We start from the raw sequence: 25069 nt of genomic DNA on the forward strand, positions 1-25069 counted from the left end.
AGTTCTGGCTCAAAATAGCTGGTCAGTAATAAATAGGTACAGACATACTAGCTTTAGAGATGAACAATGGTCCTAGTTTCAACACTCAATTGGGCATGGAAGCTATTCCTCACTTTATACACCGTTCCCTCTCCTCCCTCAAACCCCAGGCAAGAGGGAATAAAAGACACACAATGCTGATTCTGCCCTCTGCAAAGAGATCAATATTTTAAAGTAATTTAAAAAAACGTATTTGTGTAGGCACAGATAGTTAATATAGTGCTTTCAAAGGCTAGAACAGTCATTTTCTATGACATTTTTATTTACAAATATTTAAAACTGCAGTTCAAAGAAAGTACCCATGAGCCTCAGCAGTAGAGCCTATTGTGCAACTTACTATCTAAGGGTCTGTGTTGGGAGACCTTCCACTCACACAGTGCAGCCTGGAAACCATGCTTAGATTCCTTCAACTCAAATTTTCTCCCCAACAGTGCTGCCAGGATGCTAAAGGAGATATTTGAAAAACAGTGCTTCATACATAGTAAGGAGCAACAACACTAAAAATGATGTTTAAAATGAGCAAACCACAAGATTTACATGATCAGCCTCTAAACACTAAATAATTCTAACCCAAAAAGTTACATCCCTCAATCTCCAAAGACGGCTCTCCACAAAACAATTTATTATCTTTGGGGGTTTTTAATATAGTCACATAAAGAAAACTTTATGTCAATTTTAAAACTTTATGTCAATTTTGAAACTAGGACCATTGTACTGGGCTTTTTAATATCTCTAAATGTAGAAAAGAGTCACTAAAAATTTATCTCAGAATATGATTAAGCTTCTCTCTGATATAACATAATAAACAGTGTCATTTGTTACCACTACTTTTAGCCTCGGCTTCCCGAAAGTCCAAAATCTGATTCAACTTCAATTGACAGTTCACTGGCACCTCCTCCCATCATTACCACCCAGAACTTCTGCCCACTCTTTCCCACTTTTAGTGTTAGAACTGGTAAGGCCCTTAGAATCAGTCCAGTCTCACATCTTCATTTTATAATGACAACAATAAGGCCTCTTTATTAGAAACAGACAAAACAAAAAGTACTGTATGTACAAAATAAATACAGGGTCTTTCTTTTTTTCACATCATACAAAAGATGCTGCAACTTCACATATTCCATTTAATAAAAACTTCAAAACAACAAGAAAAATGACACATTACTAATGTCCTTTAAGCCTGACCACAAATAGTAACAGAATACCACTTAGAGTTATGAAATAAGGCCTATGTCTAACAAACTTTACGTGCAAACAGACCTCATCTTCATATTAATCATACTGGTGAGCTACACATTTATTTCAACAATGACCCTGCCCAAAAGATTTCTGGAACTCTCGTTTTGGAATTGACTGTAAGGTTTCTTTTGAATGCCACTATGTACCCAGTAGCTAGTACAACACCAGACACATAACATACTAAGCATACAAATGATCATCAGAACAAATAGACTCAGCAGCAAAACCTAACCACTTCGTGGCATATGTGTCTCTGGACATAGAAAACATTCAGTCTGAAAGCTGACTAATCAAATGGATCATGAAGCTGAGTATTTTTATCCAAAGAAAATTCTGTTTCACAGCAAAATACATGCTGCATCTGAGTACAGTCATAGTAAAGAAGCAGCCCATATTTCAATCTTTAAGTCTCAGAATGTATCAAATGCTTCACACTTCCTAAATAATGCACCCCATCAACCACCTGACTATATGAGTAATACCAGTGATGTCAAAGAGGCACATTTATATTGACTTCCCTGTGATTCTGACCTGCGATGTTGAGTGCCTCTGTGATGTTAAGTTGTTGAACTGTCAAGTTCAGTACTTCTGCCTGAAATGTTAGGTTTATTAAGTTATGACTTCCACAAAATGCATAATGTCCAGTGCTGCAAATGGCAAGTCTTGTTTTTATTTTCAAATACATGACCATCAATCTTTTCTAATACCTTCATGGTATCCAAATCTCCTTCTGAATAATTATACTTTACTATTAGTTTATCATATTTTTTAATGGTTGTGGTGGTTTTAAAAAAAAAAATCTATAAATTCTTTGACACGCCTCCCATCAAGAGGTGGAGTCTAATTATCCCCCCTTGAATGGGCCTAGGTCTTGCTTGCAGAAAAAATGAGGCAGAGTGACTGCATGACTTCTAAGGCTATGTCATAAAACGGCATTCCAGCCTGACGCTCTTTCTTGGGACACATGCCTTTGAAACTCTGAGCTGACACGTAAATCTGGCTACCTGGAAGCCTCCGTTTTGCAGAGGCCACACACAGAGGTAGAGATGCCTGAGGAACCAGCTGTTTGGGTCTTCTGGATGACTCAAGCAACCATCTGACTGCAACAGCAGAAGAAACCTAGAGTAAGAACCACTTAACTGAGTATTGTCAATTCCCAGAAATAATGATTGCTGTTTCACATTAAGTTTAGAATTGTTTATTACACAGCAATAAAAAAAAAAAAAAAAAAAAAAAAAAAAAAACCCTAGAAGGATCAAAGAAAAACCTCAACATTGTCTTTGGTCTGTGAATAAAGCCTCATTCATGCTCCATCATTGATGTCGTTACCAGTTTCCTTTAACTGTGCCAAAGTTAAAAACCAAAACTTTGTATTACCTACACCTGTGGACTTCCTTAAACGTTTATTTCAAGTATCTTATTTACAAATCTATTTAACCATAGACTCATCTGAACAGTAAATCTTTGCTCAAAATAAAAGCCAATCTTTATGTAAACATAAACAAAAACCTCTCACTTCCATATGCCCCAATAACTAATATAACACTGACAGGCCAACTCTCCCGTCAATCACCCAGTTAACATACACTGATAGAAAGTTCCCGTCTCCTCATCCCTGCAGCCAGGGGACTGCATAAGGAAACAAAAGCTGACAAGGCCAAAACCTTCACGAGAGCCACTGACTTATTAATATGGTCTCCAAACATGCCTGCAAATTTCACAAGTGCACAACCTGATCACTTCCACATCTTTTGAAGTCAAGCTGCTGCTGATCATAGGATGTCATCTGACAATAAAATATAATCCAGCGCAAAGTAAGTGCAAAGTGAAACTGTAGATCCTGCAAAAGACGCACAATTTCATGAGGTCTAGGAAAAAGTAACATCAAAAACTTCATCAAAACATACACACCTCTGACAAATGAAAACCATATACACAGAACAATTGAAAGTTCGTGAAAATTTAAACCAATGACACAACTGTGCTTCAAAACAGAACAATTTTAGTATTTCTATAATTAAGTGTGGTCCTTGGAAAAACTGCAAATGTTTTGGTAAAAATAACTCTATGACAAAATTCAAATGAAGCCAAATCCAGTGTGTGAACCTTGATTGAATTCTGGTCTGAAAAACCCAGCTATTTCCCAGCCGGCATGGCTCATCGGTGAGCATCACAACTTAGGATGCAGGAGATCTCGGTTCAATTCCCAGTCAGGTCACAAGCCCGGGCTGCGATCTCGATCCCCAGCAAGGGGCGTGCAGGAGGCAGCCCATCAATGACAATTCTCTCCATCACTGATGTGTCCCTCTCTCTCTCTCCTTCTCCCTTCCTCTCTCTGAAATCAATAAAGATATACTTAAAAAAGGAAAAACTCAGCTATTATGGACATTTTGAGAACAAGAGGAGAATATTTTGAGTATATTACTGGCTATTGGATGATATTAAGGAATTCTTGTTAAGTTTCAAAGGTGTGATAATAGTATAGTGGTTGTACAGAAGGTCCATATTCTTAGGAGATGCAACCACATTTTAAATGTAATTAAATTAAATATTTAAAGATAAAGCATCACGAGATAAAGCATCACGATGACCGCTACTTCCAAATAGTTCAACAAAATTATTTATACATGTATATTTTGAAAATTTGATAAAATGTTAACAATTACTAAATCTAGAAGGTGGACAATCAAATAATTCACTGTTCATTTTTTCAATTTTTATGCATATCTGAAAATGTTTACAAAAGAATACTGGAAGAAAATGAACAACTCGACCTCATCAAAAGTACAAACACACAGCTAGCTCCCCCACTCGGCCCTCAGCCACCCTCCCATTCAGAATCCGGATGCTCCTTTTAAACATGCCTTCTTCCGGTCCTTCCTTCTTCCTATGCGCCTCCGGAAAAGAATCTGGAACTTCCTCTTCACTGCACTCGTCGGACTGCCCAGTACCAGCTGGTCTTCCCACAGACAGCTCCACCACCATACACCCAAGACGAGAACAGACATGTAGCAGAAGCCCCCCAAAATTTACTGAATCAAATGATGAGATATTATTTTAATGGCACATATATACATATACAGTGTACCCATAGTAATAGTTAATTCCATTTATACATATTAATACATGTATGTGTATCAGAAACACAAGTAACTTCCCATGCTCGTTCCAAAAAGAAAAGGAAAATCAATGAAGATGAGTTCATGCAGAGTCTAGTCTTTGCCACTTAATCATCTTGGGCACTCCAGTCCTCAATTTCCTCAGCTGTAAAAATGAAAATTTGAAAATCTTCCTTGGTGTAAAATTCTGAACTTCTCAAATATTACCTCCTACTCAGCAATCAAAGCCAAGCAGACCTGCAGTCTACCACTGCAGTCAAAAGGCAGCATCAATTATTACAGCCCAACATATCCACAATGGTAACAAGTGTCCTGGAAAACAGAAGTTCAAGTCCCGCCGAGCACCTGGCAGCACCGGGACCTCCCAGACAGCCTTGCAAAGAGAACAGTCTCGACCCACCAGAAATCAAAGATGAGCAAACACTCCCCCTCCCACAGGCGACACACAGCTAATGTGCGTTTGCTTTGTCACACCTTGTTTCAAAGGAACTTTGTCACACAGAACCTTCCCCCTTTAAATTTATATGGAAAGTATATATAATTAAAAGATAATATAACTGTATTAAATTCATTCGTGTCAAATACATCAGCCCTAGCAGTTCGGAATTTTTTTAGAAATACAGAATATTTGGGCTGGTTTTTAAGAGCTCCCCTCCAATTAAACAAACAGGTGGACTTTAGAATATCTACAATTCTAAATACCCCTTAAAACAAGCACCAAAAGGTAGGAAATCAATCTGAGGCAAGAAATAAGTATCAAATCTGACTAACATATATAAATATCTAGAGGCCCCCAAGTCACACAGACTCCAAGCTGAAATGAACTTTCAGACATCAGTAACACTCCTCATCTTACAAATGAGTAAACTAAGACTCACTGCAGGCAATGACTTGTCCAATATCCCACGAGTGGTTAATTCAAAGACCAACAAACCTCCTAACTCCAAATCCAGTGTCTTTCCAGTTCTCAGAGCTTTCTCCCCATCAGGACCTGTCTGTAATACACAAAATCTTTTGGATATACAGTACACTCCCAAATTCTGTAAGAACTGTAATACCTGACAATGAATATCAGTATCATAAAACAAACCTGAAGATAGGTAAAAATGTATTCCAAAACTTAAGAGATTAAGCAGGTACATCTAAATTCAAACATGTATTTTTGACTATTTCATCTCACCCTGAGGTCTTAAATCTGGTATGAAATTCTAAATCCATTAAAATTGTTCTATCACATGAATATCTGTAACCATAACCTTCAAATAATTATTGGCAGTATACTAGATGAATTTAAATATTTTAAACAAAGATAAGTCAGAGGACACTTGGTCTCATTTTTAAGCGTCTCTGTACTACTACACCGCTCTCCTGGCAGCATTCAAGGTGGCCACAGGATGACAGTCCCAGCCTGTACACGAGTGACAGACAGCAGACTTCCCACAAAACTCTTCAGGTAGCCCCTTCTCCCCTCCCTGCCAACTCCCAATAGAGCCAAAGCATAAGGATGAAGCAACCAGTTTCACACCCTGATGGGCCAATTATCTTGTTTTCTTTTCCCTAGACAGTACCTTTTGCAAATAAAAAGCAAAGAACAAAAACCACTGACTGTATGTGAACTGTTCTCACACAGCACAAGACTCCTGGACTCTCATCATCAGTATCAAACAGAGGCACCGATGATGAACCCCTGGCTGCTGACAGTATCTTCAATTCTATAAACAAAAATTCATTAGGCTCAAGAGAACGGAAAGAAAATGAACCAGTCCCCACACCCTGAAACTTTGTCTTCAAAGCCCTTCATAAGCACCAGGTTTAGTCATCAGATCCTTCTTCCTTGTAACATATACTATCTCTTCAACTTTTAAATTCTTTATTTGTATGTCTGTCTCCCCATTAAACTGAAAGATCCCTGAAGCAGAGGTCATCATCTCTGTATCCCAATGTATATAATTTAGTTGGCAAAATACTCGTTGAATTGAGCAAAAGAGTAAAATTTATTTTCCCACTTCCCAAGTTCATCTGTTCCACTCATCAACAAAATTTAAGGATCAGTTCTTTCTCCGCTAAGCCATTCCACAATACAAAAACCCTTTTCCCAACCATAATTCTGAAAGAATGGAAACTGGAGTGGGAAAAACCTAAATGACCTGTCCCAATTCTCTCCTTTTACAAATGACAGTGGCATCATTTACTCCTGGTCACATGGCGAATTAGTGTCAAATACAAAAAGAACAAATCCCCAATCATTGTTTTCCTCCCATTTGTATTGTTTACCATCATATCAAAGACTAAAAATTTAATCACTACCTAGTATATATTCCATCAATTTAAAATCATCTAAAAATATCAAGTTTTCTTTAAATGTGTCTTCTATGTTACCTTAGCAGAGAAATAAATAATTTTCAAAAATGCACATAAGGAAGACATTCCTTTCCCTCTCTACTATTTTGACAAGGATGTGAAAATTACTTGGCACAATCAAGATGTTACCATTGGGGGAAGCTGGGTTATGGGTACAGGGGACCTCTATGCACTATTTTTACAACTTCTTATGAATCTATAATTGTTTCCAAGTAAAAAGTTTAAAAACAAACAAACACATGGCACACCCACCTGATGCCACTCCCTAGGCCCACTAATCTACACCTCACTCTTCTCCGAACTTTCCCAATAAGCCAGAAAAAGTTCCAACTACTTCTCAACCCAAAGTTCCAGGAAGGGTTGGGGCAGCAACCTGGCCTAGCAGCACCCCTGGCCTAGCACAATGTTTGAGCAGCACACAAACATTTACTGACCAAGGAAAATTAATCTAACACTGTTCTCAAACTCTGTGCAGGCAACACAGAGCAAATATTTACACAGGCCAAACTCTTTCACCAGTCTCTCTGTTTGGTACTGGTCGGTGGATCAGCTTCACTCCCTCAACTAGACTATAACCCTATGAGCACTGACATCTGTTTTTAAAAAGCTATCCTCCCAGGGCCTTATAGCTCTGAGGACATAATATTTATGTAACTTAACTCAAATTTTTAAAATTTCATTTGTAAAAACAAAGCAGCAAACAAGTTAGTCTCAAAGGGCAGAAAAATACCCTATTCTCAGACAGACAGCTAGAGAACCCATAATCTCAGGGGGAAAGGATGGCTAGGGGTTGTGGGGAACTGGTAAGCTTGACCCTATTTGCTGTCATCAATTCATTTTAAACAAAGAAATGGGTAAGAGCCTTTTATACAGTGGTCCATTTAGACACTATGAGAAGCACTACTTTCAATCAAAGAAACTCTTAGGAAAAGCCACCACAATAAATGTTTTTATTACAATTTGGTTAGGTTTTGTTACTCTTAACAATCTTTAACATTATTGCCAGAAAAACTTTCCATTAAAAAAAAAAGTTTGAATATATCATACCCCAAAACAAATGCTATCACCCCTCAAAAATGCCCTAGAATCTACCAAAGAAAGATCAAATCTTTGTGTCAACTGAAAAGGCTTTTTACATTTCCAAAGAATCTTCTGAGGACTCAAGAGGCCCTGGAGAAGAAAAGCAAAAGACAAACTGCCCCCTGTCCCAGCCCCTCAATAGGTTTGTAAAACCAGAAAAATTCTGGGATGTTACAGGCTGGCTGCTAACCACACACAGATTCCTGTCTCTGGATGTGGGTGTTGTATTTTGCAGTAGCTCTCTGCTCTCAGAAGGGGCAGAAAGATGAGCAGCTGCCAACAGAAGCAACCCACATGTCACCTGACTTGCAGACCATGGGCTGCAAACCTCCGGTACAGAAGACACCCAGTCCTGGTTCTGCATGCACCCCCTCAGCAGTGACAGAAGCCTAACAGGGAATCAGTAGGGACAGGTGGCAGCAATGTGTACTCATCCCTGCTGGCAACTGTAAGAGGCAAAGAAAAAACAGTTCCTATACCTCCCCAAAGAACCACCGAAACAAAAGGCCGCGCTGTCCAGAGCATGAAGCGGTCCCGCTCCCTCCTTTTTCCAGCTACAGAGATCACAACACCGCGCTCACTGAAGGACAACACCAAGGGCTTTCTAATGAGACTTCAGTTTACACACCACTATAAGAATGAATGTTTACCCTAGATTTGCAAGCAATTTAAGAAAAATCACTTGACTGGTGCTCCCTTTAAAGACAAAGTAGGGTTTCCATATGCAGACGATGACACAGCCATAACTAGACTAGTTCAAATTACTCTTGGACAGGAAACAAAGCCACTCCTTCAACGTAAGCAAGCAGATGATGAACCGCACAAACCCAATACTCCATCCTCCCACAGCCTTTTCTATAAAGCCCTGTTTTCTCATTTAGACATTAAAACTGCCCTACCACACTGTCTGTTTTGACTTTTTCATCAAATTAATTAAATTTCCTTCTCTCAAAATTGGCTTTTTTTTAAGGCTTACAAAACCCATCACCCTCTACTTTTCAGATCACAGCAAGCAGGTTGTCACCCACAAGAAATACTTTTGGTGTGATGAAAACGTTCTGTATCTTAATTGTGGTGGTGGGTACACAAATTCTGTATACATCTGTCAAAATTCATCAAACCATACACTTAAAATGGGTGAATTTTATTGTATGTAAATTATACTTCAATAAAGCTGATTTACAAAACGAGTAGAGAAAGTTGAAAACATTTTATTAAAATGAATGATACCACCAGAAATTAAATAACATTACTCTTGCTATGTAGGTAAGACAGGTTGTGTCTTAAATAAAGACATGAATACACTTGAAAGAACACTGATTTCTAATGCTTTACTTAATATGCCGACAAAAATGAGACTCACAAAACATAGTTACCAAAGAATTTACCGTATTTCTCATTTTAAAGGGTTTATTACCACTATACTGATCTATCCAGAAAGTAATATGACCTCATTAGAGAAAAATTTCTAATAGCCAAGTTGAAATCACCGACAGCCTCACCTGCATGTTAACTTGGAAGAACGCTGCAAACTTTCTGCATGGCGACCTTGTTCCTCAATGTGCTCCGCGAAAACGACTTAATTTCAAGAATCTCACCTCACCACCATCACATAATCATTACAAGTGACAGCTGATGAAATGCTGTGACACTGGAGGTTACGAAGTGACAGCATCAAGCTCAGGGAACCTTGAGATTTCCAGTGTGATGCTGCCCCTCCAAGTCTACAATCCAAACTTTTTCTTATTCTTAAGAATGTCACATTTTGTAACATGTTAGAACCTAATTAGTTTTATCAAATAAAATTATCAAAATTGTCGATCAAAAATAAGTATTTATGTGACAATAGGAAAACCTGAACAGACTGAATTCTGATACTAAGGCATTTTTCTTTTTTGCCTTCACCTTCGCAGTACATCGTGAAGGTAGTGATTCAATTACCTAACGGAAGGGAAGGAATGGGGAAGAGGCCTGAAACCAGACCAGCTTAAGCTGGTAACTGCTGAGACTGGGTAAAGCTCATGGGTGTTCACTATACTAACCTACCTTTGTACATGCTTAAAATTTTCCATAATAAAAAGCTTAAAATTAATTTTCAAAGGAAAACTTTAAAATTGCTCCCTTCAATATACCCTGTAAGTTCCACTGAAGCGTAATTTTGCAATCTCCAATAATTAAACTTTCCTTTAGAGACTATTTCCCAAATAACCTAATTGTTAAGGAAAAATCCTGGCCTTTCTTAAGTTCATCATTATTCCCAGTTGTACTCCTGTATACGGTGTGATTTCCTTCACAAGTGTCTGCTTACGACTAACCTACAATATAGTCACTGGTTTCTTGATTTATATATTAATCTGCTCTTCTTTGCTTTGATTTTCAGTATTTTGTTTGGCTATTTCATAACCTGTCTTTAGTCTTACTTTCCTTAATCAACTTTATTTAATTATTTTAGTTAAGCTCACCTGTACTTTCCCAGTACAGTTGTTCTGTGTTATTTGTACTAACGATCTCAATAATCAAATAGGGAGATTTCCCACTGGTTTCGTGATGTGGTCGATGCTCTATCCCACACAGCCTAATACTTGTGTTTTCTGGCTGAAATCTTAGGCCGCTTTCAACTACCCACCACAACCTCTGTTCAGCTCTATGAAATCCCCTGGCATATTTTCTGGCTCCTACTGAGAGGGCAAGGGTATGTCTCAGTCTTAAAACCCAACAGTTCCAAATAAAAATAAGGAGCACTTACATTTTAAATGTCATGCCCTGTGCGCAAAAAAAAAAAAAAAAAAAAAAGCACATCAATGCTGCCTAACAGAACTTTCAGTGAAGAGGGCACTGTTCTGTATCTGCACTGTCCAGTGTGGTGGTCACTAGCTCCATGTGGCTACAGAAAACTTGAAATTTGGCCACTGTTACCGAGGAACTGACTTTTTATTTCATTTTAATTAATTTCTATTTAAATAGTCACATTTTGAGAGTAACTTATATTGTTTGGATTTTCTTCATAAAGATCATTTCCATTTAGTTGTACAACTATACGCATTGAAAATAGTCTTGGACAGAGTTTCTCAACTTCAGCAAAACTGACATTTTGGACAGGACATTAGCTGTTGTGGGGGCTGGCCTGTGCACTGTACTGTAGGATGTTTAGCAGCATCTTGGGGTAGAGGCCAGTAGTAGCAATGCCCCAGCTGGTCAAAAATCACACACAGTTTAAAACCATTGACCTAACATTAAGAGTCTCAATTCTCCACTCAGTGCTGCTAAGGATATTCTCAGGCAATTTTTTGGGAGATCCTGCTTTTCTATTTCGAAACCAGACTATACTTAAAAGCAGTTAAAAAGTAACCATCTCTTCATTACATTTTCTGTAGAATCTACATTATAATATTTGTGTTTTCTGACCATCTCAACTGCTCCTCACTGACTGTGAGGTAGGTATTCTGTCTGACTTAGAGATTGAGGTGTGGGAGGGTGGGGGGGAAGGAGAGAGAAAGGAGTAAGGTTCTAAAGTGGTTAGCCTACCCCAACATAGTTAATAAACAGCAGGGCTAAGACAAACCCAGATTTAGGAATTTCAAATTTCAAACTCCTGTCTATATTTATATTATCTTACCTCATAGTCTTACAGCATCTAAAGGGGGAAGCTCCTTAGAGAAAGGCCCTTTTGATAAGACAATCTTAACCAAGACTGTTTACGACTGTACAACACATGACAATGCCAAAAAGCAAGGCTCACAGGAAAAGTCCACATAGCGAAAAAACAATGAGAGCTGGTTTGTAATGTTAACAACCTGCATTCCTAGGAGTAATTCAGGACAGAGACAAGTCAAGCCATACCCACATCACCTTAAAAAGGCCTCCCCTCTCCTAATCTAGTTCTAGGAAAAGGTGAGAGAGCACCCTAACAAAAGGCAAAAGGCAGTTTGGAGCCCTGGAGGGAGGAGGGAGGGGAAGGGGAAATCAAAACTCTAAGACAGGTGGCTGCTCTAAAGCTGGGATGCCTCAGAAAGCAGAAATATCCCAGAATACAGGCCACGCGGAATAGTGGAAAGAGTTCCAGACTTTGGAAAAAAGTCGTAAGACCCATCATGTGGACCTCATACGTCAGTCGTTCACTGTGTACCCAGGATAAATTCCGTAAATCTCTAGGCCCGTTTTTTCAACCTAGTGAAAAGACTCGTCTACATGACTTCTTGGGCACTTTGCAGTTCTCCCCTCAACCTCTACAGGCACCATGTTCTTGGTACCGGTTGTCTTATTTCTGAGACAATGTTTTAAGCAGGAACATAGCACTAACAAGAAATTCACTAGAAAGGAAATTAAAAGGCCACAAAAGTATCTGAACATGGAATGGTTTTAATTCAGCTCAATGAGTATCTGCAGGCCAGCCACTCAGCACCAGGGACCTTGTAATCACTCCAGGAATTCACAACCAACCAACATCCTAGGACTCTGAATTCCTCACCTCTGTCCTAACCATCTCTACCTATATTCATCAACTGCATTCATTTTCTGGTCCCCCAGGGCCAATAGTTAAAGACTTTAATACACAAAAATATACAAAGGCTAAATTAGCAAGTTTGAAAACACAAAGAAAAAAACCAATATAACTTTTTCTAACGTTGAGTACATTTTACACGTCTGAGGAACATCGCACGAATACACTGAATGAAGTATCTGACTGTTCACAGGATGTGGCTATTTAAAGAAACCTTATTTGAAGAAAATGTTGATGTTTTGAGTCCCCTAAGTTTTCTTTACCTGAGCAATTTACTTGCAGTACCATGATGTCTGTCCAATCTTACTTTTTATGTAAATAGTCTACCTATTTATACTCTTTATCATTTACCATTTCATCTGTGACTATCACAGGCATATTTCTCAAATAAAAATAAAAAAAAAAATCAAGCTGTCTATAGTAGCACACTCTTTTCTATTACCCAAACTTACTAAACCTTGTTAAAGCTTTTATCTGAAGATGAGAATATTCTGGGCTTCTTGTTCTAGATGTTATAATTCCAGAAAACCAGTATCTCTGAAAACAGATTTTTCTCAAAGCAATGCAGCAATAGGTTGACTGGCTCCTTCCTCCTGAAGGGGCAACACAGAGAACAGCTCCACCACAAGTCAACTACTGTACTTCAAAACTTAGGCTGCAGGGCTCTCAACTGCTGCCTTCACAAACCTCAACAGACCAGACATTTTTACTGCTACCACATACAACTTTAGGTCCCTAAAGTTATACCTACAGCACGTTCCTATTTTTTTGTTTTGTTTTTCAAAATATCTGCACCCTTGATGCACAAATTTTATGATCTGAATCAAATCTACTTGCCTTTTATTTCATGAAATGAAAACTAAAGATGATCTAAGTATTCTTAATATTGTATTCTGACACTACAGGAATCAAAACCAAAGCTGACTACTTGTTTATACTAGGAATGAAAAAAGAAAAAGCAGCTTAAAGAGATACATTACTGGTCAATTTCTCAGACTAGCTGAAGCAAAGGGAATGCTCAAAAATGAGTCAAACTGTCCAACACGACTGCAAAGTAGGTTTTGGTACACATGGTCCTTGGGTAAACTAGTCAGTATTCTTGTTATATAAAGTAAAACTAATACTGAAAACAAGTCCTACTCCTCTCCTCCCTGGTGGAATTTTCTGTTACAAGACGTTATGGTCCATAAACTACCAGTTTGGTTCTACGAATGACAGCAGAGCTATCCTCACTACTAGCCTCATTCGAAAATTTAACCAGAAAATCTGTTAACAGAAGATCTCTAACACTAATGAAATAAAATCAGAATAAGAACCCGTAACAAAACCTTAAATGACCTGAATCTTTTTCAGTATTTAAAGAAACTATGTGATAACTCCAAATGCTCAGTATTTTCAGAAAGTATTCCAAAAGTTTCCCAAACATGTTAAAATACGGCTACGGCAAAGATTAGAGAAACCCGAGCCGGCTTTCGGATGGAAAAGCTGCCGCCCCCCGCCCCCCCCCCACCCCCCGAGGCGGTTGGACCCTCCGAGCCCGAGCCCGAGGCCAGTATCTTCGCAGCAGGTCAGGCCTCTTCCTCCCTCCGGGAAGCGCATGACGAACGGCGTCACTCAACTTATGTCACCCGGTCACTTAGCAAAAACCATATCTGAGTTCAAAACTTGGATCCAGACGGCCTCCTACACTCAAACGCGAGAGCGCAGCGAAAGCGCAGGGCGGCGGCGGCTTAAGGCGCCCCACTGTGACCCCGTAAACACTGAGCCCATCACTAGACCCGAGTCCTGGGTTCCGAGACCTGCTCAATGGAGGCCTCCCTGGGCCTCCCCCGGGTCCGTTTCACACCAGTGAAGGAACTTTTCCTGCCCCATCGCAGCTGCCTGAGAGCATGCGGCCCTGCACGGGCAGGGACCGGCGGCGGAGAGGAACCCGCGGCACGGCAGCCTTCTCCGGAAAGACACACGAGATCATCATCCCTCCTCCGCCCGCGGCAAACCCATCCCAGAAATCCACGGCGTGTGAGGAACAGCAGCACTGCGAACTGCACACGTAAGAGTTTCTCTTCGACTCGACGCGAGGTTTTCAGCTGTCAAATTACAACTCAGGAAAACACTATCATTAGAATAAAAAAGGAAACAAAAAAGCTCGCACCGCGGGGAAGGGAGCCGGAGCCGCCAGCCCCGGCTCGCGGGCAGGGGAGCGAGGGGAATCCGAGCCCCCCCTTCCCGCCCCCGCCCGAATTCACCCCGGCCCCGGGCCGGCCAACCTCGCAGCAGGGGCTCAAATTTAATAACAACAACAATAATCATGGCGCTTCCTCCCTGCCCCCCACCGCGACGACCTGCCGGGAATCCGCTCCCACCCCGCCCCCACCCTCCCCGTCCCCGTGATCCCCAGGCTTGGCAGGTCCAGACCACCCCGTGGACACAGCTCCCCGTGGACCGGGCGAGCCCAGCCTACCCCGGGGCCCCTCCGCCCCGCTTCTCCTCTTCCCTCTCTTTTTACCGCCACCATCCCCCATCTGCATTGTCTGTCTCAATTCAACTTTGACTAATATGGATTCCTCGGGCCTGGGCCCGGCGGTAATTACAGCCCGCCCCCCCCCCACGCCCGCGGGAGCCGGATCCCCCCCCCATCTCCGCCGAGTTCAACGCGGCTCCCCGGGGGAGGGGGGGTGCGGCGCGCTTCCCCATCGACACCGCGCTGCCCCCGCAGCCCCGCGCCCCCGGGACCAGAAGTTTGCCCCGGAAAGGGCCTAGCTGGGGGCAGTGAGGACACCCCCACCCCCTCGCCAGCCTGCCGGCGCGTAAACACTGGCGTCCGCCCCGGCGTGGCCCCGCGGGGAGGGCAGGGCGGGGAGACGCCCCTCCCCCCGCCCGCCGGCCCCATTACCTGTCATTGAGCTGGTCCTCGGTGCCCGGCAGCGGGTGAACCACGAAATGGATGGACGTCATGGTGCTTCCTTCTCGTCCTCCTCCCGAGGACGGCCCCCTCCCGCGCTCGCCCGCCCCCCCGAGCCCACTTCCCCTCCCCAAAACCCACTGCCGCCGCCGCCTCCCAGTCCCCAAATGGACGGAAGCAAATGCGCAGGGGCCGCCGCTCCCTGCCGGGTGCGTGTCCGCGGCCCGGCGGCCGGGCGGGGCGGCCGGGCGGGCAGGTCTACTCGCCACTCGCTCCCCCGGCGAAAGCGCGCACGACGGCGAGGCCGGCGGCCAGGGCTCGGGGCGCGCCGCCGCCGCCAGCGGCAGTCGGGCGTCGGGAGAGGGGGCGACTGGGGAGGGAGGAGAGGGGCGGGCTGCGGGGACGGTGTGGTCCCGGCGGCGGACGGGGTCCGGACTGGGGAGGTGGGGAGGGGGGTGAGCCCGCACCGCGCGTCACTGGCGAGAAGCCGCCGCCGCCGCCACCAGCACCGCCGCCGCCATCTTCACTTCTGCCCCAGTTTCTCCGTCTCGCAGGCTCGGCTCCCGAGCGGCGGGGGAGGGGCGAACGGGGGGAGGAGGAGGGAGGAGACCGGCGGGCGGGGGGTCCGGCTGCGAGGGGCGGGGCTCCGGGAAACGGGCGGTAAGGCCCTTGCGATTGGGCGGCTCAACGTCGTCGGGCCACGGCGCTGTAAGGCGCGCGCCGATTGGTCCGTTCGGCCCCGAGCCCAGCCCCCGGTGGGGGCGGGCTGGCCCCCGAGTGCGAGTCCCCGAGAGCACGTGTTCGGGAAGGGGCAGGCGGAGGGGCGCGCCCGGCCGCGCGGGGGGCGCGCGGGGCGAGGCGGCCGAGCGCGGGTGCGTGTCCGGGGAGGTGGCGAGGCCCCCGCGCCGCCGCTGGTCCCCGGGGCTGCCCTAATTATTTTCCGAGCCCTTAGGGGGGTTTTTGTTGTTTCCCGTCCTTCCTCTGCAGCTATATTTAAAGTGGAAACGTAGAGCCAGCTAAGGGGCAGGAAATGCACAGCCTTTCGCTGGAGAAGAGAGTTATGTAAGGACCTTGCCGCCAGGTCCAATCGCAGGATCCTAGAGCTGACTTTGCAGCAACTTCTGGTATCTCCTTGGTCTCCCCAGTTTCCCCAGCACCACCACCATCACGGAGCCGCACAAAGAAAAAAAAAAATGGAAATTTCCACTAATTTCAATTTAAATAGTTCATGATTTTTTTACGACTTTTGAATGAAAGGTGTCCTGTCTATTCTACAAAAGCGTTCTTCAGCTGTGAATGAAGCCAGTTGCTTTTTTCTAGGGAGCCAGTTCGTAGCTTTCTTTCAAAGGCTTCTACGGCCCCTTCAAAAAATCAAATTCCTATTACAAAGCAAAAGTGAAAACATGAAGCCGCTTCTCCAGTCTGGATGTAAAATCAGGGGCCTGTGAAAAGTTCTTAATGTTAAATAACACTTTTCTTCTGTTAATGAGTTACGTACGCACACTTTTGCTTAGGAGGAAAAGTGTGTATTTTTCATGAGCAAAATATATGAAAATTTATTAATAAATCAGGATAGATAATGGAGCACTTTTTTGTAGGTCACCAGTTCCAACATCGGCCCAGATTAGTATTGACTAAAAGTAATTTCAAGGCCACTATTTATTAGAAGTCCATATGAGCCATGGGGAAGCAGGGTGGACCAATGGACGCTGCTAGTTTTAGACCCAAGACAGACCTAGGTTTGTGTCCTGTTGCTGTTGCTTACGTATGTGACATTGATTAATTTAACCTATCATAGCATCTTTTTTTTAATTTGTAAAATATTCCAAGTAATAGATCTACATAGAGTTGTGATGAAGTCTAAGTAAAATAACACGTCAAGCACCTACGGCACTTCATGACACTTAGTAGGCTCTGCAAAATGGAAACTTATTTGCCAGGGGCTCACTATGTACCACTTTATACATGTCTTATTTATTTATTTATTAAATATATCTTTATTGATTTCAGAGAGAGGAAGGGAGAGGGAGAGAGAGAGATAGAAACACAATGATGAGAGAGTCATTGACCAGCTGCCTCCTGCACTCCCCCGACTGGGGATCAAGCCCGCAACCCAGGCATGTGCCCTGATCTGGAATCGAACCGCGATCTCCTGGATCCTAGGTTGATGCTCAACCGCTGAGCAGCTCTGGCCAGGCTGTACATGTCTTCTAATAGTCAAATCACACTCTGGGGTATGTATCATTACCCCTGTTACACACTGAGGCTCAAACACCTTAGGTAACTACTGAAGCTGAGACTGAAACCCAGGTCAACTCACTTTGCTCCATTGCTTTTTCCGCTGTACCACAGCTGCCATCTAGTTAATAATTTAGAAGGAACAATATTCAAAGCCGATAGGAAAAAATGTGGTATGATGAATGCAGTAAGTGTCCTATGGGAGTTAAAGAAGGAAGTGATTCCAGTCAAGAAAATTAAGAACAGTCATTTAAGCCGAGCTTTCAAGAATATTCTGGGCAAATAGAATTATCTAGCTTAAACCTAGTCATTTTAGATTTTCCCCTTAAACTCCACACCATGCCCAGACTTTGCCTGAGGACTCTTTCCTCCAAATCTACCTTTCTTCATCTTTTCTTTGTGCTCCTTCCACCCCGCTTCCAACATGGTTTGCCCACTCCCTCTTTCCTAGAACTGAGACTCTGTGGCCTCAGCCCATTCAAACTGCCCACTTGGTTTTTGACAGCCTCCTTGACATAGCCACCTTTTTGTTGTCCAAGGATGGCATGCTAAGGGGAATTTTAGTCTCCCAGGGCCCCAACACCTAGGTGGGTGGGTCACACTTTGAACAGGGAAAAATAAGAATAAAGGCATGGAGTTGTGCAAGCCCATTGCACGGATGGGGGAGGAGGGAATGCTAATAGGGGATGGAGATAAGCAGGGTTCAAGCAGAAGCTTTTTGGAAAGTCAAAATGCAATACAAGCCTAGAAAAAGAGGGGCTTTTTCCCTAATAATTTGGACTTTTTCTCCCTTTGAAGACAACTGGAAAAGTTAGCCAAATATTTCTGTAAATCTGCTTAACGGTACAAGAGAGTTAAGAAAATAATGATGAATTACCAAACAAGGATCCAAGGAAGTGAGTCTTGTGTTTGGAGCCACTTTTTCCTCTGGGATGAATGCCAGTTCCAGAAAGAAAGTGAGAAGCCAAGAGGCTGAGCAGTTCTGACAAGCTCTCAGGGCTGAAACAACAGGGAATGATGTCGAAGGTCCCCCAGTGCAGTGGTGAGTGCTAATGAGCCCCTCTTACTTTGTGTTGAGCCCTGGAGAGCTATATCTCTGAAATAGGCCATGTCTTAGATTTAGTTTCCCAAAAAACAGACCTTAAGACAAGGATTTAGCTATAAGTAGTTTATTTAGGAAGTGATTGCAGGAAGCACTGTATGGAAATGAAGAAATGAGACAGGGAAGGGGGGAAAAAACAACAAGATGAGCTGATGAATGTTTTACCACTGTGGGCAACTGGAATTCAATCCCACTGGGGACCACTGAGGGACTGTGTGGCACACCCCTCAGAATTATCCCATTGAAGGGGGAGGACACTGTAAGTATTTATTCGTCAGCTCCATCCCTCGTTTGTTGAGGATTGATCCTGAGTTGTTCACTCCCTGGCTTGGCAAGCTTTCCCCACTGGGGGCAAAGCACACTACTAAAGCATAGCCTCAAGAATGGGAAAAAAATGGACATTCCAAAAAGAGAGAGAGAAAATGAAAGGTGAGAAATGTTTAGCAGTCAGCCCACACTGGAGGGTATTCTTCGACCAAGAGGAAAATGGCTCCCCAGTGCAAGCCCAGAGACATCGAGGAATGAAGGAGAAAGAGAGGGGAAATATGTAGGTATGTGATTGGTGTCGGAGTAAAACAACTGAACCTAAAAATCCAAAACACTGACACCACCAGGTGCTGGCAAAGATGCAGAGCAACAAAAACTCTCGTCTGTCGCTGGTAGGAATGCAGAATGGTACAGCCACTTTAGAAGACAGTTTGGTGGTTTCTTACCAAATTAACATGCATTTAACACACGATCCAGCAATGACACTCTTTGGTATTTATCCAAAGGATTTAAAACCTTATATCCATGCAAAAACCTGCACACAGATATTTATACCAGCTTTATTCATAATTGTCAAAACTTGGAAGCAACAGAGATGTCCTTCAGTAGGTGAATGTATAGATAAACTGTGGTACATCCAGACAATGGAATATTATTCAGCACTAAAAAATTAAGCTATCAAGCATGAAAAGATATGGAGGAACTTTAAAGCCATATAACTAAGTGAAAGAAGACAATCTGAAAGGTTATATAATCTGATTACAGCTAAGCAGTGATGAGTGACTTGTCTGAAATCGCAGAGCCAGAAAGTACAACAATGGGTCTTGAATCCGGCTTCTGATTCTGGGTCCAGTGTTGCTACTGTTAAACCCATCAGAGAATGCTAATTTCCCACTTTGCCAACCATGAGATGTCATGGGAAGAGCTGGATGGTAGAGTAGTTTCCTGACGCTACGATTAAAAGTAATCCACAGAGTTGACTCTGTGGGCCTCACTGGCTCAAACATTTCACCTGAGCAGCAAGGCTGTGACATTTGCCTTTGTGTGGTCCACAGCTTCAACAACCATATGGCCTTGGCCCCAAAAGGATACACTTTATGAGAAGTGTATATATTTTCAAATTTAATGCCACTCCTGGGGGTAATAGTGTCTATCCCATTGAGTTCTGTCCACTGAGTCATGGTGTACAAATCGCCTAAACAAGCAAACAAAAATCAAATGTCTACTTGTGCTTACAACCTTCGATATTCCATAGCCCTCTGAGCTACATGTTGGAGGAAAATAACAATATTAAAACCCCCGCTTTACAGATGAGAAGAACAAGGTTCAGAGTGCAACTCTGGGCAGCTTTCAAGGTCACACTGTTGGACGCTTACAAGGGGGAAGTATCCCCTGACTCCAAATCTTATGCTCTTTCCAGAAAGACTGGCTAGGAACAATATCTATAATGATAATAACTAACATGTATATAATGCTTTAAAGTTTTACCAGGCATTTTCACATATAGTCCATTTAATCTTCAACAACCCCTGTAGGTTGATATTAATTTTCCCAATATTGCTTTTAAATTCTCAGCCATATTATCATTGTACCCTTTCACCTCCGACTAATAAGTGCAACTCTCAAGAACATTCATTTATTCATTCAAAAGGTGTTGTTGAACACTTGTGTGTAAGACCCTGTACTTGTTCCTGTGGTCGGACTGTGATTTGCACTCCTGCTCTCCTGGTACACTGTTAACACAATCGGGACATAGTGTTTGTGATTAGCTGAGAAATGAGAGAGGCAGATAGACCTACCTGATATTTTGTAATCAGAAACGGGATGACTCGTTTTACAGAAGGGAAGTGACCAACCACAGGGCAAAAAAGGCAGGCTCACAAATGGCATCAGATGATTCAATTAGTGGCTATTTCCACAGGCTAGAAAATAGATTATATATGTGCAGCCTAAAAGGGAACATTAGCCTAGCCTTGGTCTATGAGCCCTGTCCGTACACAAAGATACCAATCATTATGAGTAATGTCCTCATAAAATGCTGAGAATAATATTACAGGTCATGGTTATTGAATTGACAAGTGATTAAAGGTTGGCTCTGGAGCCCTCCCTTGACGGGGTTCAAGTGCTCATGGCCCCATGCAGAGGGAAATCAGTAGTGCGTCATTTCAATGATTTAAGAGAGGAAGGGGAACAGCCACACACTGTCATTTCTTCACGTCTTCCTCCTGTTTTTCTGTCTTTCTGTAGCGACCCAATGAAGAAAGGTCAGTGATTAACTGGAGACACAAGAGACTAAATTGGAAAGCGTGTATTGACCTAGGTGGCCTGGGGAGACCGGATTCCGTCGGGGGAAGTGACAAGGTTGGTGGAGTTCTCAGTTTGCCCTAATATTTTAATCCCTATAAGGGCAACTCGCCACAGTGCCACTCTGACGGCCATCAAGATGCTGAAGCATCTGCCAGGAGATAGAGCTTGATTTTTGTCACCTTTCCCTGAGAACTGCAGCTGGGAGGGGCAAGCATTTACACCCCCTGAAGACAGCCTTCAAAACTGGGGCCTTTCCAGCAACCATTTAGGTACTATTTTGACGTGAGCAAGCGGGAGCAGCATGAAAGCAAGACTGGGAAATGGAAAGAAGGCGGCCAAGGAGCGCCAAGTCTCTGTGTGTTGGCCCCGCACCAGCGTCAGCCCACGCGCTCGCCGGCCAGTGGTGCAGGTCCTGCTGTGCTGGGCAGTCTGTCTGCCTCTGCAGATCACTCTCCACCCGCTCTCACCCTAGGAGGCCCACCCCTGCCCACCACCCCAATGGGGCTCCCTTGCCCTCTGGCCTCTATTTGTACTAAACCAATGGCTGCCACTAGGGGGAGATCCCCCCACCCCTTGCTCCCCCCTGCCCCCTCTGCTGGGCCAAGGTTTCACAGTGCCTGCTGACTGAAGGCCACAGCTGTCTCCAACATCTAGGGCTCTGCCCAGGTTCCAGTAACCACTCCCTCTCCTTTCCTCTGCGGGCTGGGGGTGATAACCTGGAGTTGCTTACCCCCCACCCCCATCCACACTGTGTGCTTCACTAAAACCCTTGTTGGTTTTTCTAAGTAGCCCCTTCGCTAAATTTTATTCAACTGCCTCTTCTGAGAGTGCCACCTAACTTTAGGCAGGCCCCTAACCATTGCACCACCCCAAAGCTTGCTCCTAAGGTTTCAACCTGTCTGTGTCCACTCTCCACCCTTCCCTGAGACCCTCATTTCCCTCCTTCTTTCCTCTGTTCCTCACACTATAAACTCAAAGCTCCTAATCGTTTCCCTTGCCAGTTCCTTTAGTGCTCATCTGGGTTCATTTTAATTAAATTACATGAAAGTAATACGCCCTAAGGCAATGCTGCTTGACCTTAATCCCCCATCCCTACGCCCCACCCCGCCCAAAAAAACAAACAAAAAAACCCTCTAGCTAAGGAGATAGTCAGGCTCTTTCTTTCTCTCTCTCTCTCTTTTTCCCTCTGAGATGCACTTTCATTTAAAATTGCAGCGAATGGGACAAAAGCTGTGCTAAACCTCAGGAAAGAGGGAAGCCCTGGTTGGGCAGCACAGTGGGGCCTTCCGATGGGAAGTGGGCAAGGAGAATGGAGAACCAGTGTGGCTGTTGTGTCCCGGGTTGAAAAGGTACAGCTGCTTCTGGGGGGGAAGGCGGGGGGCAATGTTGTGTTCTACTTCAGAGGATCTGGAACTTGTCAATGAGACAGTGCATGGCCACAAGATGATTTCTAAGGTTGTCCATTTCTCTCTGCAGCACAGGACATTGAGGGGCAGTCCTGTGCTCCAGGGGGTGGCTGCTGCTTTTCCTGTAGCGGTGGTTGGAGAAGTGCCCTTGGTCACCTGAGGGTAGGGCCACTCTGGGCTTGACTCCTTCCTGGGCCATGGCTGAAAACTGTGAATGTCCTGGAACTTGGGAGGTCTTGATCTCAGGGTCTCCACTGTTGTATTCCCCCAAAATGCATGGATAGGCGAGATGGCTCTGGCTTGTTTGCTGGAAGTTGGCCCTTTGGGGCTGGCTCTTAATTTGGGTTGGTATCTTCTTGGAACACCAGTTTGGACTCCCTCATCCTACCCACCACTGGTTTCTTCCAGGAGTTGTGCTTGGTTGTTTGGGCCCCAAGGGGACCAAGGAATATGCTCAGCAATCCCAAGCACTGGAGAGCCAGAGATTGAAGGGAAGGTTGCTGGTGTCAGGGGACCTCCCGAGATGCAGGCTTGGGATTTTCTCCCCAGGACAACTTTTGGGGTACTACTAGCTACAGATTTCTTCTCCTGAAGCTCCTTCTTCCTCGGTTTGGCCAAGGCAGGTGACTGGGCCTGTCCCCTCTCTTCCCGCTGACCATGCTTGGCATTTTCTTAGCTGATGACTTGTTGGGAGAAGAGATATCCAATTCTCCAGCAAACCTGCAAAAACTAGAATAAAAGGAAAAGACCGGGGGGCCTTGTCTCTGGAAACTATTCCCTAGGGTGGCTTCTTGTGCTGACTCTATGATTACCTGTAGCTGAAATCAAAGGTTTAATCTGTATTTGGAGTAGGCTTTATTGTGTACGAAGGATGCCAAACCAAGTTTGGAACTCCTTCCATATTCCAGATGCAGGAGCCTTTGGTCTGAAAAGATCCAATGGAGAAAGAGAAGCCCGAAGGGAGTGTTGAGGAACTGTGTGGGCTTCCGTTTCCCAGAACGACTGGGGGGCTAGAGAATATAAAACCCTTCCCTCCGCAAGCTCCTTTAAATGTTGACGAAACACAGCAAAAGTCCTTTAAAATGTGTAGCTGAGCTCCTGAGAAAGCAAGAGGAGTCCAAAGGTCCAAATGAGAGACAGAACTGAAAGAGAGCAGGGGCGGGGTTGCTGCTGCGGCTTGGGTGGGGGTGTTTACCCCCCTCTAGGCAATCAGGGCGCTTGGGATTGCATGGCCCCAAGGGCAGAAAGCTGGACCTGAGAGCCTTGCCTGGAGCTACAGCCCTTGAAGGGTTACATCCTTGAGGAGGAAGGTAAGGACTGGAAAATATCCAGCCGTCAGCACCACGAGACCCCCAGGAAGCATGTGTTTCAGTGCAGACTCGGGGGGGGGGTAAGAAGTAGTGAGAGCCCATCATTTCTCACCCCGGCTCACCCTCATGTGATTTTGTGGCTCCACTGTATTCTACTGTGATTTGCAAATCTTCAAGCACTTAATAGGTGCTCAAGTAACACTAATGCCACCCCTCCTTGGGTAATCTGGAGATGGTGTGCAAGCTGAATCCAGACAGTGTATGGGTTTTATTTGACTCATAGGGGCTTTTTAAATTTAAATTGATTGGCTGAATTAAATATCAAAAGATGTTACATAAAATCCAAGTATTAAAAATCACTTTCAAAAATTTGAAGATCTCATCACCCACATTCCTGTTTGTCAACAGCTGTCCCTTCAGATGCACTGCTCAGTCCCGGTTGGCCCCGTCTCCACTATTCCCCGGACTCTCCTACCGGCCACCCTCATTTTCCATGTCTCCTGCCTGGTCCCTGTAGGCATTTGACCTTGACACTGCTCCGATAATTTATTTCCTGTTCTGGCTTACGGCCTAAAATAATTCCTCAGCCACTCAATATTTATAGTAAAACAGTCTTATTTAAGTGCACATAAGTCACGAAATGTCAAAAACTAAAATCCCCTACTATTGGTAATATTTAATTTTCAACTAGTTACCAAGGTTACACTATCAAATATTTGCAAGCATCCTAAATTTTCTTTCTAGATATTCCTCCCTCTTTCCTGTTAGTGAAAAGTTACCTCCTAATCACATCCTGCTTCCAACTACATAACATCACAAGACAGCCTCCAAAATGATAATTGTTTCTATGTTCTTAATCTCCAGTACCTTCAATAACCCTCTAAAACATAATATAATAAGGGAATTAACTTTTATATCTTTTGGTTATTGTTTGTTTGAACCATGAAGCAGAGTTCTTTCTAGGCTTTTGGTTCTGATGTGTTTCAGAAAGTTGGTTAGTGGTTAGTTTTTCATTTCTTATCACCATTGCAACTTTAATTTTTTCATGCAATAGGTTTCATGAAAAAGACATGCAACTGGTGTCAAATTTTATACTGCTGGCCTATTTGCTTTGTTTTAGCCAGAGTTTGGCAGACTTTGCAGAACAAAATGAAGCCTCGCCCTAAAACTTTTAACACAATTAGTCAAAATACACTAG

The 25069-nt window shown here is 43.7% G+C and overlaps 1 protein-coding gene across 8 annotated transcripts in view; it reads right to left on the minus strand.

Moving 5' to 3' along the window:
• UBR5 (ubiquitin protein ligase E3 component n-recognin 5) overlaps positions 1–15791 on the minus strand; it is a 104147-nt gene extending 88356 nt beyond the window's left edge. For 7 of the 8 annotated variants that reach the window (XM_081116339.1, XM_081116338.1, XM_081116335.1 and 4 more), the window contains exon 1: positions 15233–15791. In XM_081116339.1, coding sequence (XP_080972465.1) covers positions 15233–15294 — 62 coding nt within the window. In that variant the 5' untranslated portion in view covers positions 15295–15791. The remainder of the gene's footprint in view (positions 1–15232) is intronic. The other variant, XM_081116340.1, reaches the window with a different exon arrangement.
• Positions 15792–25069: the final 9278 nt, after the last annotated feature.

Source organism: Miniopterus schreibersii, assembly GCF_964146895.1.
Source record: "Miniopterus schreibersii genome assembly, chromosome: 17".
Taxonomy (NCBI): domain Eukaryota; kingdom Metazoa; phylum Chordata; class Mammalia; order Chiroptera; family Miniopteridae; genus Miniopterus; species Miniopterus schreibersii.